At 29.5% G+C, this 15,729-nt stretch overlaps 1 protein-coding gene across 1 annotated transcript in view; it reads left to right on the top strand.

Annotated features, from left to right (window-relative positions):
• Window positions 1-905: 905 nt before the first annotated feature.
• Window positions 906-15,729, top strand: part of LOC108557502 (nectin-1-like) — a gene marked incomplete at its 3' end in the record, with an annotated part of 28,119 nt that continues 13,295 nt past the window's right edge. The window contains exons 1-3 of the mRNA XM_017914027.1: window positions 906-948; window positions 1,774-1,982; window positions 15,297-15,432. Of these exons, the coding sequence (XP_017769516.1) occupies window positions 906-948; window positions 1,774-1,982; window positions 15,297-15,432 (388 nt within the window). The remainder of the gene's footprint in view (window positions 949-1,773; window positions 1,983-15,296; window positions 15,433-15,729) is intronic.

Here is a 15,729-nt window from a genome sequence, read left to right as displayed (position 1 = left end):
AACGTATCTCCTGTTTATTCTTTTATGATTAATGTTGTAACAAGAAGTGGTATGAGAAAAGCTGATTGATTAAATTTGTGGGCCCATGCACATTTGTATTTAGAGGACTTAAGCAAAATGTAATTCGAGGGCCCCATCGAATTTGAATTTGTGGTTCCAAGAAATGTTTTCAAGTGTTGATATTTAAAAAAAAAAAACAACTTCTTCTCTACTTCTCTTGAGCCCCCGTTCGTGGGTCCGTGTGCATCCACTGATTGAGATGTATATTCGCATTGCATTTTCATATTTGCAGTTATATGAAAGTTAGAAATGTAATTTAGTTGAATTTTTATATGAGGACATTATTGCATTCTATTTTTTATACCATGACTATAATCATATAAAATATAGCTTAAACAAATTGACAGATTTATTGGTTAACCAATCTTTAATTTAATTACACATTGCTGTCATATTTATTTACGATGTATACGACGATCGTGAAAACGCAGTAAATAGTATTTAGAGCTGATCGTGCGGGGTCGATCGTTAATAATGAATCAATTAGGGTATCTTGTTTAACAACAGTATTAGCTAGAATTTATGTAGCAATTTGGTGTTACTCTTTATTCGCTTTAATTTTCGCTTCACTCGTCTCCGTACTATTCCTTTTCCACTCTTATATTTTTTTTTGGTTCTTCATTCCTCTCCCGTCCATACGTCTTGGCCACCCTACAATCACTTTCCTTTTTTTAATTGGACTGAACTTTCCAGTTTCCCAAGGCAAAAGGGAAAACGGAATGGCCCTGTAAATTCGGCGCGCTCTATTTCACTGCGGCGGCGATAAATTAGTTTTCAGCCTAATTAACTTTGAAAATTTTACAACCCCTTCACGTTCCGTCTTCTTTCATTGAATCCGGGACAGCATGGGGATGGTAGCTGGAGAGGAGAGAAGGTTCCGACTCACACGTTTGTCAGTGCGAGAAGGGCTGTGGCATTTACCGAACTGCTACAAATCTCGCCGGGGGCGGCCGCACCATACTAAAAGCTAATGCGAAATCGATGCGTTAATATTTTTCTGATACTGCTCAGGAGGAGTTCCGAGGGTGCTCATAAATAATGCTAATATCACACGAACACGAAGATCCCACCCTCATATTGCTTCGACTGTTTCATTAAGAATATTCCTCTGATATATATTTATACATGTATCATTGAAATTCGGATGAAAATAACAAATATTCCACAACAAATCATTAACACAATTTGATATCTCAAGTTACAAAAAAAAACTAAAATGAACAAAAATACTGCATTTATTAGACCTTTGTATAAATGTATTACTTTTTCCTTCCCCTATACTACATATAATAAGGGAAAAATGTATATAAGACTTATAGACAACTTATACTTGATTACATACTTCAGAAAACTTTGAAGTTCAATCAAAATCTATTCTAGGAAACGATTTGAGTTTTGAATTAAATTTTCCTATTATGTCCCAAATTAGTGAGTCGGCAACCATTATGGAGTTAAGAGCCATTTTTAAGATTATTGCTATTAAAATCCAATAAACTACACATTCAATGCGGCTCCGGAGCCGCGAATTGCCGATCCCTATCTCATATCATGAATAGTGTGTACTCAACATTAAGCAATTATAAACAAATATTGTAGACATTTATTTATTAAATCAAAGAAAAAATTGCTAAATATTGAAATAAATCGTTTGAAACTAATATATTTGTGTCAGCTGTTTCAGTAATAACTCTGTAATGCGCTTTGGTGTTTCAGGATCGTACGCGAGCATCGACTATCTGGAGTTGGTCATGCCTCGTTATGCAATCAGAGGCGGCGACGTGATATTGAAATGCAATCACAGCGTGCCGCCGGAGCAGCTGTACAAAGTCGAATGGCAGAAGGCGGGCACCAAGATCTTCCAGTACATCAAGGGTCGCAGTCCCCCATTCAGATTCTTCACCACAAGTGGCGCCGAGCTGAACGTAAGTTATACAACCCGATGGTGGTGGCGGCGGCTGCGGCGGCCGGACGAATCGATACGGATCGCCGCCAATTAATGCCACACGCTCTACAAAAAAAAACAATTCGGACGCTCAATTAAAACCGAACCAAATTTATATCATTAGCGTCCATCCTGCAGCCATTAACTAAAAAAAACAATTTAGCGAGGGAGAATAAGTATTTTTAGGTTTATACACAGGGTAGGATATTCAATACGAACAACCCCTAAAAATATCAACAGCGTTTCCAATTACCCAATAAATTTCATAAGAAATAATTTTCCTGATTTCGAAGATACAACATACAAATATTTTTTTTGTCTTTTTCAAAATCATTTAAATGTTTATAGCTAGACATTTTTTTCTAGAAGATATAATACAAAAAGTCATATTTTGAATCAATATTTTTTGTTAAATACAAACTTTACTTTATATTACACGACAAAATTTCATGTTTTTGAAAGTGTAACATAATAAATGTTTGGTATTTTTTCAAGGTCATTAACATTTGTTGAGTTAAATAGAAACTTCTTAGTAGTTCAAAGGTTTTATATTCAATTAGCTACAAAATCATCATTAAAGAACTTTTCCTAATGACCTTGAAACAATCATTAACCTATAGGATTGATCTTCAACCAACTACAAAGAAATTATAAAAGCACACTGTTGGCCTTAAAACTGTCATTAATTCATGTTAAATCAAATACAAAATGCGCAAGGAATACTGTTGATGGCTTTTATTTTGTCTTCACATTATTTATCTTTAATCACAAAAAAATCTAACAATAGTATTGATAATCTTCAAACTATACAAGTACATCCAAGCATAGAAAATTAACTTTTGAATTTTCTATAAAAATTCTAAAGTTTGTAATCATTTGTAAATTATATAGATTTAAGCCCAATAAATTGGTTTACATAAATAAAAAAATGCAGCCCTTATGTAACCGCCACCTATATGAAACATTAAATTATCCACCCTGTATATTTAAAGGGAATTTGAAAGAGGGAACATCTTTATCGAATCAATTAAATTACTTATTAAAGCTCTTTATCTTGGGGTGGGCTTTGTGCGCTTCGAATTGTGTGCGGGTGGGTTTGGTTGAAATTTAAATAAAACTCTCTCACACGTTCCTCTGAAACGGCCTGAAATATATTAGACTATGAACACACAACGTAACCGCGGAATGCCATGCCATCACACTAAATATGTGAGATTTATTTGTCTCGCTTAAATGGAATTGTTATGGCCGAAATAGCCACGAATTTATTTAAATGCTACGCTCAAATTTGAATCGCACCGTATCGCATCCCTTTATTTCGTTTAATTGGTGCACACTTTCATTTGTGAAATTGTCACTGCGGGCGTGACGTTCCACATGAATAATTCAATCATTGATTACACAATGTTCACATTTTTGTATTGTATTTTATCATTATATTAATAATAATAAATAAGTGTATAAAACAGTTTTAACTTACAAAATTAATGAAATTATAATAGAGCAATAAACTACATTTTAATTGTACAAAATAAAAATTTTGTACACAACATTATTTTTTACAGCCAAGTCTCTTTCTGTGCGTTTAGTTCTACATTGTTTAGTTCTTCAATTAGTCCTGTTTCGGTCAGCCCGGATTGATTTTTTGTTATATACAAAAGTTATAAAACATTTAATTACATAATTTAATTGAAAGCTAATATGTTTTTACATAACATTCTCTTTTAATTATCCAAATTATATTCTAAAAATAATTTGTTTTTTTTTTTAATTTATGAATTTCATAAATGTAACAAGATTTTGTACATTATTAATGCAAATATGTGCGTAAATATTTCAGTATTCGTCTGTTTATTTCATAATTATGCCTTCATTACAATATAACCACATATCACATTTCGTGACACCGCTTTCATAATACGTGATAATAATAATATCAGAGGTGTTGCATGTAACAACGGTATTCATCATCGACGTATATACATTTCAGTTATGAACGTTATTACGTGTTATGAACATAACGTATGACGTAACCTAATGTATTACAATTTTCTTTACAATACAAGAAAAATGGACTTATAATACAATGGAATTCAGTATTTGATTATATGAATCAACATGTGAATTTTGTATTATCAATATTGTTGAAACATCAATTGGCGATAAAACATATAATCACACCTCGATTAACGAATTATAGGCATTCCACGAAATTACTCTGTTAAGCGAAACTTTGTTTTCAGAGGTAAAAATACATCCACATTAGCTGAAACTTTGTTTTCAGAGGTAAAAATGCATCCACATTAGCATTTTTACCTCTGAAAACGAAGTTTCTAGGTAAAAAAAAGCTTTTTTGTAACAAAGAAATGTTTCATTAAAGAAATAGTCAACTTTCATACAAAGTGAAATCACATTTGAAAATATGATTGTCTCTTTCATTTAAGAATTCTGTTAATCTTTGTTAATATTTTTGTGATGAGAATTTCTTTAATTTTGTTTTATTCGTCTTAAACTTCGTTGATAACAAAATTTTCTAATTACTATATTTTTTATTTATTTAGTTAACATTAGTTCTTGATTTATTACCATTTATTAAACATGAATGAAGTTTTTCTGTTTTCTTTATGAATTGAAGTCCTTACGTCTATGACAAATATTTTTTCAATTAGTCCGGTTTCGGACGGTGTAATCAAAAGATTACATTACCTGTACGAAAAATGAATGAAACAAAATTATATCGTCACATCTATTGTCTTTCTGTCTTTTTTTATACTTTTATAAATTCAATAAATAAATATTGTAACTAAATAAATATTAGAAATTATTATAAAAAGTTGTAAAAGCACTTACGTTTTTTTCTTGTTTCAGTCGATAAATTAATGTATTCAAAATATAATGGCATTGCTATGAAATAATAATTATAATAAATCTGAACTATAAACGGTACGTGTTGGCGTGTTTGAAGTATATTTAGCATAACGTGTATATTTAAATTTTCCCATGTGCGATAAATTAATTATTTATACATATCGTTGTCAAATCCACCATTTTCTACAGTCATTATACGCCAATAGATCACTGCGATACAGTAAAAATAATGAAACCATTGTATAGCGATACATCACATAATGCACCATCAATTCATTGTTTTCAAAATAAAAATATATTCAAAAAAATAGTAAATGATGTTTTTTATATTTGTATATTTATGTGCATTTAGTTTCTCAATTAGTCCGGGTGCTGTATTTGTCAATAAAAAAAAGTTTCTAAATGTAAAGGATAAGGCGGATAAATTATTATTGTTATTTTTTTGGCTTATATCGAATCAGTATTAACCGATGAAGCATTAAACAAGGTCTCAATGTATATAAAGAAATAATTGGATGGAAATAAGTTGTTTTTAATAAATATTATAAAAATATCTAAATATTCCAAAATATAATTAATTACAACAAAAACAGTTCAAAAGATTTTTTTCATTACTAGAAATATATTATATAAATTAAATGAATAATTTCAATTGGATATTCAAGCAAAGTCTAGTTTATTCGAATTTACTATATATTTCAAATGCATTTAGTTATGAATGCATGAATCGCAGTCTCCTTGTGTGTCCCATGGAAATTCGATTGAATGGGTCAAACTCAACGTGTAACTGCCTCTCCTCAATTACTTTAATTTGCATCCATGAATATATATACTGCTTCCAAAACTATCCTAACATAGTTTGATTTTGTATATGATTCAATTATGTTCTGTATAACAAAAGATTTAAAAGTCATCTTTCTATCAATAACATTAATTTTGATGAATAAAAAATTGAAAATTATTTAGATTTATTTTTGTAAGAATTATACAATTTTATAAATATTTACAAACACAAGAAAAACAGACATGAAATATTGCAAAAATTTACTTAAAATATCTAAAAATTAGACTTTTTTCAAAATATTATTTCGTATTCTATTTTATGAAACAATTTGATATAATTTGATTTCCTATATTTACCAAACTACATAAACCATCGTGCTAAATCATATAATATTGATAATGGAACTAATTTGTTTATAATCATTTAAGAATTACATAACATCAAATGCTTTCTGATAATTATAATTATTATATATGAATATCTTAGGAATGAAATTATTTTTTGAATATTTTTATTGGTTAATTTATGTTTTTTTTATATTATTAAATCTACTTATATTAATTAAAAGTTTTATAATTTATAATATAGGCTTTGATCTAATTACAATTAATTATTTTACAGAACTAAATCATTTATATTTGCAAATATCCTCTGTATTTAATCAATAACAGAACAAAGTGAATGTGTGTGGAGGAGTAGCTTTCATGAAGATAATTACAAAATAATTTCGAATTATCAATTGTACAAGGAAGCTTTGTGTTGAAATCCCGGAAATCCTGGAACAACAACACGCACTTTGTGTTCTTGGGCGTCATTCCATTTATTGTTATTGATAAATCAAAGCTCTCACCAATTTGCACATTCATTTGCAAACAAAAACCAAATACATATGCAATTGAAAATTATTATTTACATTTTTTTTTCATCTAAATGGAACCTACATTTATAAAACCTTTCAACGTCGCTTTTAAAAGCTCCAACATGAATAATGAAGAAGCTTTCACCGCAAAATACAACAAAAATATACGCATTTTGTACGTGTCAAAATCGGATTTATTCCATAAGTATATATTTGTTTGTTCAACTCACATTTAAATAATAAAAAAAATTACAGAACAATTATTTTATCAATTAAATCTAAATTGGAGAAGTTTATAATTTATTCATTCTTATTTTTCATAAAATAAAAATTGGCATCTAAACTTTTTAATCAGTTTTAGAAGAAAGGCGGTTATATCCGCCCTGTCCTCTACACAGGAAACTTAGATGTTGTAAAATTTTATACAAGACCATTGTGATGTCATCACGTAGTCATCGAATCTTAGTTCAAAGTTAACTTGAGAAATCTGTCCGTAAAGGATTACATTATGCAATATTGTGCTAATTCTCTCTGTAATGTATACAAATCACGGAGAAGATTTGTCAAAAAAAATATCTCCGTCGATGGATTTTATTCAAATTACTCTTTTCACAGTTTTACTAAAAAAATGTATATAAATGGGCGTTAGGCAAAATCCACCGGAAGCGGAAATGATTGTTTTAACGGTTGATAAAATTTTAAAACTGTTCAGTCCGAATCGATTCGAATTTATGCCACGACTAATTTTCAATTAAATTCGCCAAGCCGCGAAATTTAATAATAATTAAAAACATATATGTGTTAGGTTCGAAGGCATTAAAATTGTTCACGCACCGATTGCGCATATTTCATGCAGCACGAAATCCAATTAACCAAAAAAAATAATTTTCTTGCAAATTTAAATAAAAAACTGAAAAATACAGGAAAGAAATCTGGGGAAAGAGAAAAGTTAATTAGGTTTCGTTATTGTGAGCAAATGCAATTCTTGAAAAGAAAAATAAGATGAGAAAGTAGAGAAAAAGAACCGGAGATTTTATTTTCAAAGCGCGTGTTCAATTACGTTCGTTCTATACTAAACTGTTTACATAACCAAGTTATTTATCGAAACAACAACAAACAATGCATCCTGCACGGTTCGTATGTGCTGCTACAGTATTGATCCATTAACAGTATGTTACTATAATGAAGTTCTCGCGTCCATACATTGTGCAAATTTAATTAAATTTTCTTGAAATGCATAATCTTTTTATCGGATTTTCAATTTTTTTTATTGATTTTATTGTAGAATTTATTAAAATTTCACAAAAATAGAATGGATTTCAATTGTATGGATTTGTAGTCAGTTTTTATTTTGTATTTTTTTTTTGTCTTTAATTACTACATAAATTCCAGGCAATTTACTAAACTAATTGAGAAAAGCTATGACAGTTTGTAAATATTTACAATATTTTCGTAACTTTTAAGAAATATTAAACCTTGTTGAAGAAATACACTTTTTGTTTGTATCATTTCACATACTGCAAATTTGGTCGATAAGAATCTTTCCTTGTTTTTCCCTATGACAGCTGTTATTTTGTGATACTTGTATATAAGATGACTGCTGTCATTTTGTAACAGTTGTCAATTACCAACCACTAGGTTGAGAACCACTCTGCTAATCATATAAACTAATAAACCTCTGTTTCTGAACTTTTTGAATCATTTCCGTGCAAATAAAGTGAAATTAATTTGTTGTCAATATTTTATTTATCCAACTATGATTAGAAAAAAGGATTCGGTTTTCGAACAATCCTGTTTTTAACAGAATTTGGAAATGTATTAAGTTCGATAACTGAGATTCCATTGTATGAAATTATATAAGAAGCAATAGAATTTGGTATTCCTGAAATATGTTTGAAAACACGCATAGTGTAGTTGCATTATTATATTATTATATATAAAACATGAGTAAATAAAAGTAAGTGAAACTTTGGACATACTATCTCTTTGTAAACAGATAAAAAAGCGTGTATAAATTAGAAAGAGGATTTATAGTTTTTGGATTGCCGTCGGACTTTATCGCGTGTCGTGCAGAGGGTGCTTGTATATATATTATATTTTTTTTGTTATCTGAACAGCAGAAAACGCAGAAAACGCAAAGCCACCTCTCAGGACATCGCAACAAATTTTTATATCGAATATTTTCCTTGTCCTGTCCTACCGCTATCTACTACTGAATACGTCCCTGATTTATGACAATTTTCACACCATTCAGCAGCAAATATTAAAAATCAATTTTTGCAACCATCCCCCACCTTCCCTAACAAAACCGCCAACCACCACGGATCCTCGCCTCAGTGTTGTAAGAGAAATAAATCTAAGTGCGTGCTTGAATCGAACGTCAAACTTTTTGATTGCTTCGCCGGAGAACTGTGCGAACCAATCCAAGTCGTGTAATCATATGGCAGAGTTCTAAATAACTGCATTAAACTTCCCGACCCAAATTTACAATACGTAATTTCGAATCAATATGCAAATCAAAACTTTCCATCCACGAAAGAAAAACAAATCTCTATATCGAAGATTCATTTCTTCATCTTCGATGATTTCAGAAATAAACATGAATTATTCGTTTGATACTCTGTACCGAATTATAGCATATATTTTTAAATATTTATAAACGTCATCATAACGTACATATTATGCAGTTAATTGGTTTCATCATAGACCAGAGGTTTCTTAACATCACCATTATGTAGACCAGAAGTTGATTGATGTCATCATGACGTACATATAATTTTTATTGACGTAATCCGTAAATTGATTTAAGGTTAATTGACGTCATCGTAGATCAGAGGTTAATTATCGATATCTTTATATAGAAAAGAGATTGATTGATGTCATCATGATGAATATAGCAGAATTGCATTGGCGTCTTAGTGACCAATACCAGAGATTGATGGATGTCATCATGACCTACACCAGAATTTGATTAACGTTATTGTGACCTATATCAACGTCATTATAATGAAGACCACATATTGATTGATTCGAGTTCATTGTAGACCAGAGGTCGATTGATGTTATCATGGGATAATGATATAATAATCCATAAAAAAATTAATATTATTATGTGGTTAATTTCATAGTATACCAGAGCTTTATTAACATCATCATGAGTTAGACAAGAGTTTGATGGAGTTCATCATGACATAGACCAGAAGTTGATGGATTTCCATGATTTAGTTAGGTTAATTGACGTCTTCGTAGACGTGGTAAAGAGATTAATTGATGTCATCATGCCGAATACCATAATTTTATTCACGTTTTAGTGACGTATACAACAGGTTGTTTCTCCTTTTTATAACGTGGTCAGCATTATGAAGACCAGAAGTTGATTGATGTCATCATGATGTACATATAATATTGATTGACGTAATCCGTGGATTGATTAAGGTTAATTGACGTCATCGTAGATCACAGGTTTATTATCGACATCATGATATAGAAAAGAGATGTCATCATGATGAATATAGCACAATTTCATTGGCGTCTTAGTGACCAATACCAGAAATTGATGGACGTCATCATGACCTATACCATAATGATTAAAGTTATTGTGACCTACATCAAAGATTAATCAACGTCATTATAATGAAGACCACATATTGATTGATTCGAGTTCATTGTAGACCAGAGGTTGATTGATGTTATCATGAGATAATGAGATAATAATCCATAGAAAATTAATATTATTATGTGGTTAATTTCATAGTATACCAGAGGTTTATTAATATCATCATGATGGAGTTCATCATGACATAGACCAGAAGTTGAAGGATTTCCATGATTTAGTGAGGCTAATTGCCGAATATCAGAATTTTATTCACGTTTTAGTGATTTATACAACAGGTTGTTTCTCATTTTTATAACGTGGTCCAAATGTTGATTGATATATATATATGTAATATTAATACATGAAATTGTAACAAATACCTGACATCATCGTGACTACAAATGAAAATGTAGACCATTCATCTAATTATAAACCTCTAAAGCCGTTGCTTAACTTTTATCAAACATTAGAACAACATTCTCAACAAAATGATATTATATAACGTTAAAATAAGTAATTTTTGATTTTTATTTATTAAAAAAAAATATGTTATACGTCTGTGGCATCTCAGAACTTCTTGTGAATTTTAATTATACGTAGCTTAATTTATACGTTTTCCCTCTTTCTCAAAGTTTGAGATTGCAATGTAAGATTTAAGCTCGGCTCTTTCACGGGTCCCGGCTGTTACACAGAACCCCAGGAGGAAGAGAGGAAAAAAACCTGTTCGCCACTTAATCATGCGAAACGTCCGTTACATAAGTGCGCAATTAAAGCGTAAGCCGCTAATCCGCGATTATTTTCGGGTCAATTCGTTTCGGCCGAATTTATTTCGTCCAGATTGTATCGCCCAACTACGCAACGGACCCTAATCTGAATGACCAGCATTTCCTTTTATGGCTTTAACCTCTTAGTCTACTTTTTGTTACACTTAATCCCCTACATTAAGCATTATCTTCCGAGATTCATTATTACTATTGTAACTATACACATTTTGTTACTGATTCACTAAAACTATTTCGACATTGTTATTAATTAGGACTTATTACGTAATATTAAGAGGAAGAAAAACAAAACATTTTAGTAATGTAATATTTGTAGTAATCATGGAAACATCTGTGTTTAATATTCATATTTTAATAAAAAGATTCGGACATCTAAAAAAAGTTTGAATAACAAAATTTCTTATTAATTTTCTTATATATTTCTTTGTAATTAATATACAATAAGTAATCAGTTAACAGACAATTGGATTGTGAACAAATCTGGAAACGGAAATCTTACAGTGCGTTTGTATTTTTTGGCATGTCTAAAAAAATCTATGGTAAATCCATGATCAGTTAACAAACAATTCGGGTATCGAACATGTCTCAATTGATTACATTCGTTAACAGAATACTATAGGATTTTTTAATATTGCCATCGAATGTAAATGTTCCATTTTATTTTGTAATTAAAATGCATAAATTTAATCGGATAATGAAAAAATTTGAAGACATTTTTTTTTATCATTTAAAAAGATAATTGACAATGTTAATTTTATACAAAGATTCTAATTACTGTATATTATTTTCAGAATTACACAATCATAGAAGCTGAAAAAAACAACAATTTAAATATTCATGATATATTAATAACGAAAGTACGAAGGAAACATGAATTCATAATCCTCACCCCAATAATTATGCGGTCCATAAAATATGAATACGAATCTGCGCATAAAAAGCGGCACAATTTCGTGTATATGTTGTTTTTTTCCTTTCAAGATGTTTTGTTTTAATCTTTAGCCGTTTTTATTTATTTGTAGCATTTTTGTTTCATTTAATTCTATTTTTTGTTTTATTTTTGGGTAAGGATAAGTAAAGGGTTTTAGGAAATGAATGTGGTGGAGAAAAATACCATTAACATATTTCTCTTTGTCCGAGAGGGTTTGTTTTACTCGGAGCCGGGCATAATTGGCTTAAAGGGATTAGCCGCCCTCTGATATAAAACAACCCCTGGTAATAACAGAACAAGATACATGCAAAAGAACAAAAGGGGGTGGTGGGAGGACGTGTGTTTCAATTTGCATAATTAGCTTGTTAAAGATTTTGCGGACATCATCATCAAGAACGGCAAAAGACATTTGAAACTATGTTTTAATTATGCTCTAAATAAACGAAAAAGACTTGGGGCGAATGGTGTGCAATTACGTAACGGGTTTATTTGGTGGATGCGCTGGGTTATCGCATAATTTTGCATTTTCTGACACATAAATTTCATACGTTTTGAATTTTATTACCTTGCGGCTGTAGCAAAAAATATATGTGTGTAGCATTAAAAATGTACGGATTATCCGCCATATTATATATTTAGTGGTTTTATATGTTTCGTAAATGAATGCGTTATGAATCAATAAAGTTTAACATCGTTATATTACAAAAAAATCATTTACGTTCGCACACATAATCATTATAATTAACAAAACCAAAATCGAATTTCATACAAATAAATTTTTATTTAATTATAAAATATTAATATAAATCATTTTTTATAAACATTTTTATTATTTATTTACACATTTTTATTTAGATTATCGACCAAACTTTTCATTACTACAAAACTTATATTGATATTTGTTATATAAAATTGGTCTAAATATTTGTGTTTTCAGTATAAAAACTGAATACTTTACAACTTATTACACATTAGGTCAACTTCACAAATAGTAAAAAAATAATTGTTTATACTCAACAGTTTAATTTCTAATTATCTTTAAAGTAAATACAGCAAAAATCTAACTGTTAATTTTAAAAAGTTTATACATCCTATTTCCATTAACAACAACAAAAATTGTCTTTTCTTTAGATATCCTTATTTTATTTAATTAAACTATATTAATTTTATAATTATTAAATAATAAAATGTAATGCATTTGGATTATAGAATAAACTATATTTTGACTATGATTTATTAATGAGCAGAAGATTACAGGTGAAGCGTGTTGAAATTAATTCTCGAAAAACTTGCTGATACTTTATAAGTCGATAGCTCTTAACAAGTCATGACCGTACACAAAATTGTCTACGTACTTAATATAAGTATGTTGTAAGTACTTTATTAGCATAAGTGTAAGTTTGCTTAATTACATTTTAATTATTACATGTAACTAATATCCTGTTACTTACAATGGTAATTCTATTTTTCTAAAATAATTAATTTCTAAAAGTTGTTCGAAAACCGAATTTTAATACCTGATTGTCAATTTTTCTATAAGAGAATCACATTATTCTGCAACCGAATCTCTTTTTTTTTAAGTTTGAGAACCGAATTGTTGAAGGACAGATTGAAATACCAAACTTATATAAATTTATGTATATAAAATATGTTTTATAATATTGAATATTATATATAATTTATATCAAGTTAACTCTGTTTTCAAAAACAATGTATTAATTTAATTTTGTTCGTAAACCGAATCCATTATGCTTACTATATATCTCACACGCCCGATAAACATTATTTCAGTTAGGAAACCAATACCCAATTTTGCAAACACAAGCGTTTTCATTTTGGTTTTATGTTTGACAACTGACTTGTTCGGGAACAGAGGTATTGGCGTATATATCATTGATTTAAATATCAATATAAATATTAATATTATAAATAATTAATGACATGTTTTTGAAAATAATAAATTATTAAATAGTGTTCGAAATCCGAATTCGCTGTAGATTGACATATTTTCTATTAAAGAACCAATATTCGGTTTTACAACAGTTTTCTGCTTGAAAACCGAATTGTTCGGGAACAGAGGTTTTATCATATATATTTATATTTGTCGTTGAATACCAAAATTATATAATATGAAGTAAATAAAGTATAGTTTACTTGAAATTTGACATTTAAAAATGAGAAAGACTAAATATTAGTAAATTTTTTTAAGATCATTCGTATTAATTATTTTGTATGATTAAATTGCGTATAATATTTACTTCAACTTAATTATGTAGTTCAGTCTATAAATCAAGTAGGAATCTCGGACAATTATACGATTTAATCGAGGTTAGATCATCAATCATCAATACAAAACATTATTGCATGTTATATGGATAACATCTTCTATACTAATGTACATGTATCAATTTAGTGTTGTACGTGAAAATGAAATGTGTGCTTTTATTATACAATAGTAATATTATAACAAATGACAATTTATTGAATTACCTAATAAACTATTAAATATTAAACTAGATACAAATAAATATATGTGAGAATTCACAACTGTTATTATTTTAGATTTATTTTATGAATAGAAATTGTAATAACACTTTTTGTCAACAAATACTATACATTAAATATTAGTTATCATGGATATTAATAAAAACCAAATCCGTTTATAAAAATTACATTTTGAAACTACAATTATTACTAACTTAAATAAATTTTTATCGCTATATTTACTTTTCTGTAACCTATTTATATAACAATAAACACTACATATTACTTGTTTTCATGTCTAATTTGTAGTTTTTAATTCTCATGATTTTCTTCTGTAAATTTTCAATGTTTTTTAAATCTTATTTTAAAAATGTATACGTTTTGTTAAATTAAACATTTATATCCTGTTTAGTTTTTACTTAATTAAAAAAATCATATTTATATATAATAAAATTGGTTTATATTTAAAAAGGTTTAATATTCAAATAAAACCCGGTAATTCCCGGGATTTAACAAACTTTCAAATCTATCAGGCAGAATAATATTTGGTTTTAAATCATGTGTTTCCGTGTTGAATAATTATAATCATCACATAAATATTGTTTGTATGATGTAAGTATGACTGTAACTCACTATATTCGTTTAAAATCCGTAAGGGAATTATTCAGAAGCCAATTTCACGCGATAATTCCTTAATAAGCTACTGCATTACGGGCGTAATTATTTCCGCCGCCGAGGCGATATGTAAATCCGGGCGCCCAGTACTTTGGCAACAACTTGGGTAGGGCTCTTTCGGTGTAACATAAATGTTAAAAGGGTGGGATGGGTGGCGGAGGTGTGAATAAATCAAAATCTGCTCCCTTTTGAATATTATGTTGGCGGTCGTGGAAAATGTAATTAGGATCATGGAAAGTGGGGTGCGTCTCCAACGCGAAAATCAAACGCAGCCTCAATTCTAAATCCAACTTTTCTTTTCACATTTTTTTTTTAGAAGAACTACAGCAACGAGAAGCAACTGCAACTGTCTAAACTGGACTTCTCAGCTTCCGGTCTATACTCGTGCGTGGTTTCCATGGAGACGCCTATCTTCAGCAAGGATTCGGAAAGCCACATGTTGACCGTAATAGGTAAGTGTGATTATTGACAATGTTTGCGTGATTTGCATGGAGATTAGCCAATCTGTAGTGGATCGGTAATTACTGGTAACCATTGTTCCAAAAATAAATATGTTATGCATATTCAACGCGTGAGGTTCCTGTGAAATGAATACGCGCCTCTGATGAAAACTAATAAAGCTCTGACCCGCACGCCAAAACCAATTCCAATAAAAGCTGCATTTTCGGTGCAGTCCAATTACGGTATTCCTCTCTACCCATAATGTAACATCGACATGTTTTTGCACGCAGAATAGCGAAAAAAAACGA

The sequence above is a fragment of the Nicrophorus vespilloides genome, unplaced genomic scaffold (genome assembly GCF_001412225.1).
Source record: "Nicrophorus vespilloides isolate i.1.1-1 unplaced genomic scaffold, Nicve_v1.0, whole genome shotgun sequence".
NCBI lineage: Eukaryota > Metazoa > Arthropoda > Insecta > Coleoptera > Silphidae > Nicrophorus > Nicrophorus vespilloides.
This window is presented reverse-complemented; position numbering and strand designations above follow the sequence as displayed.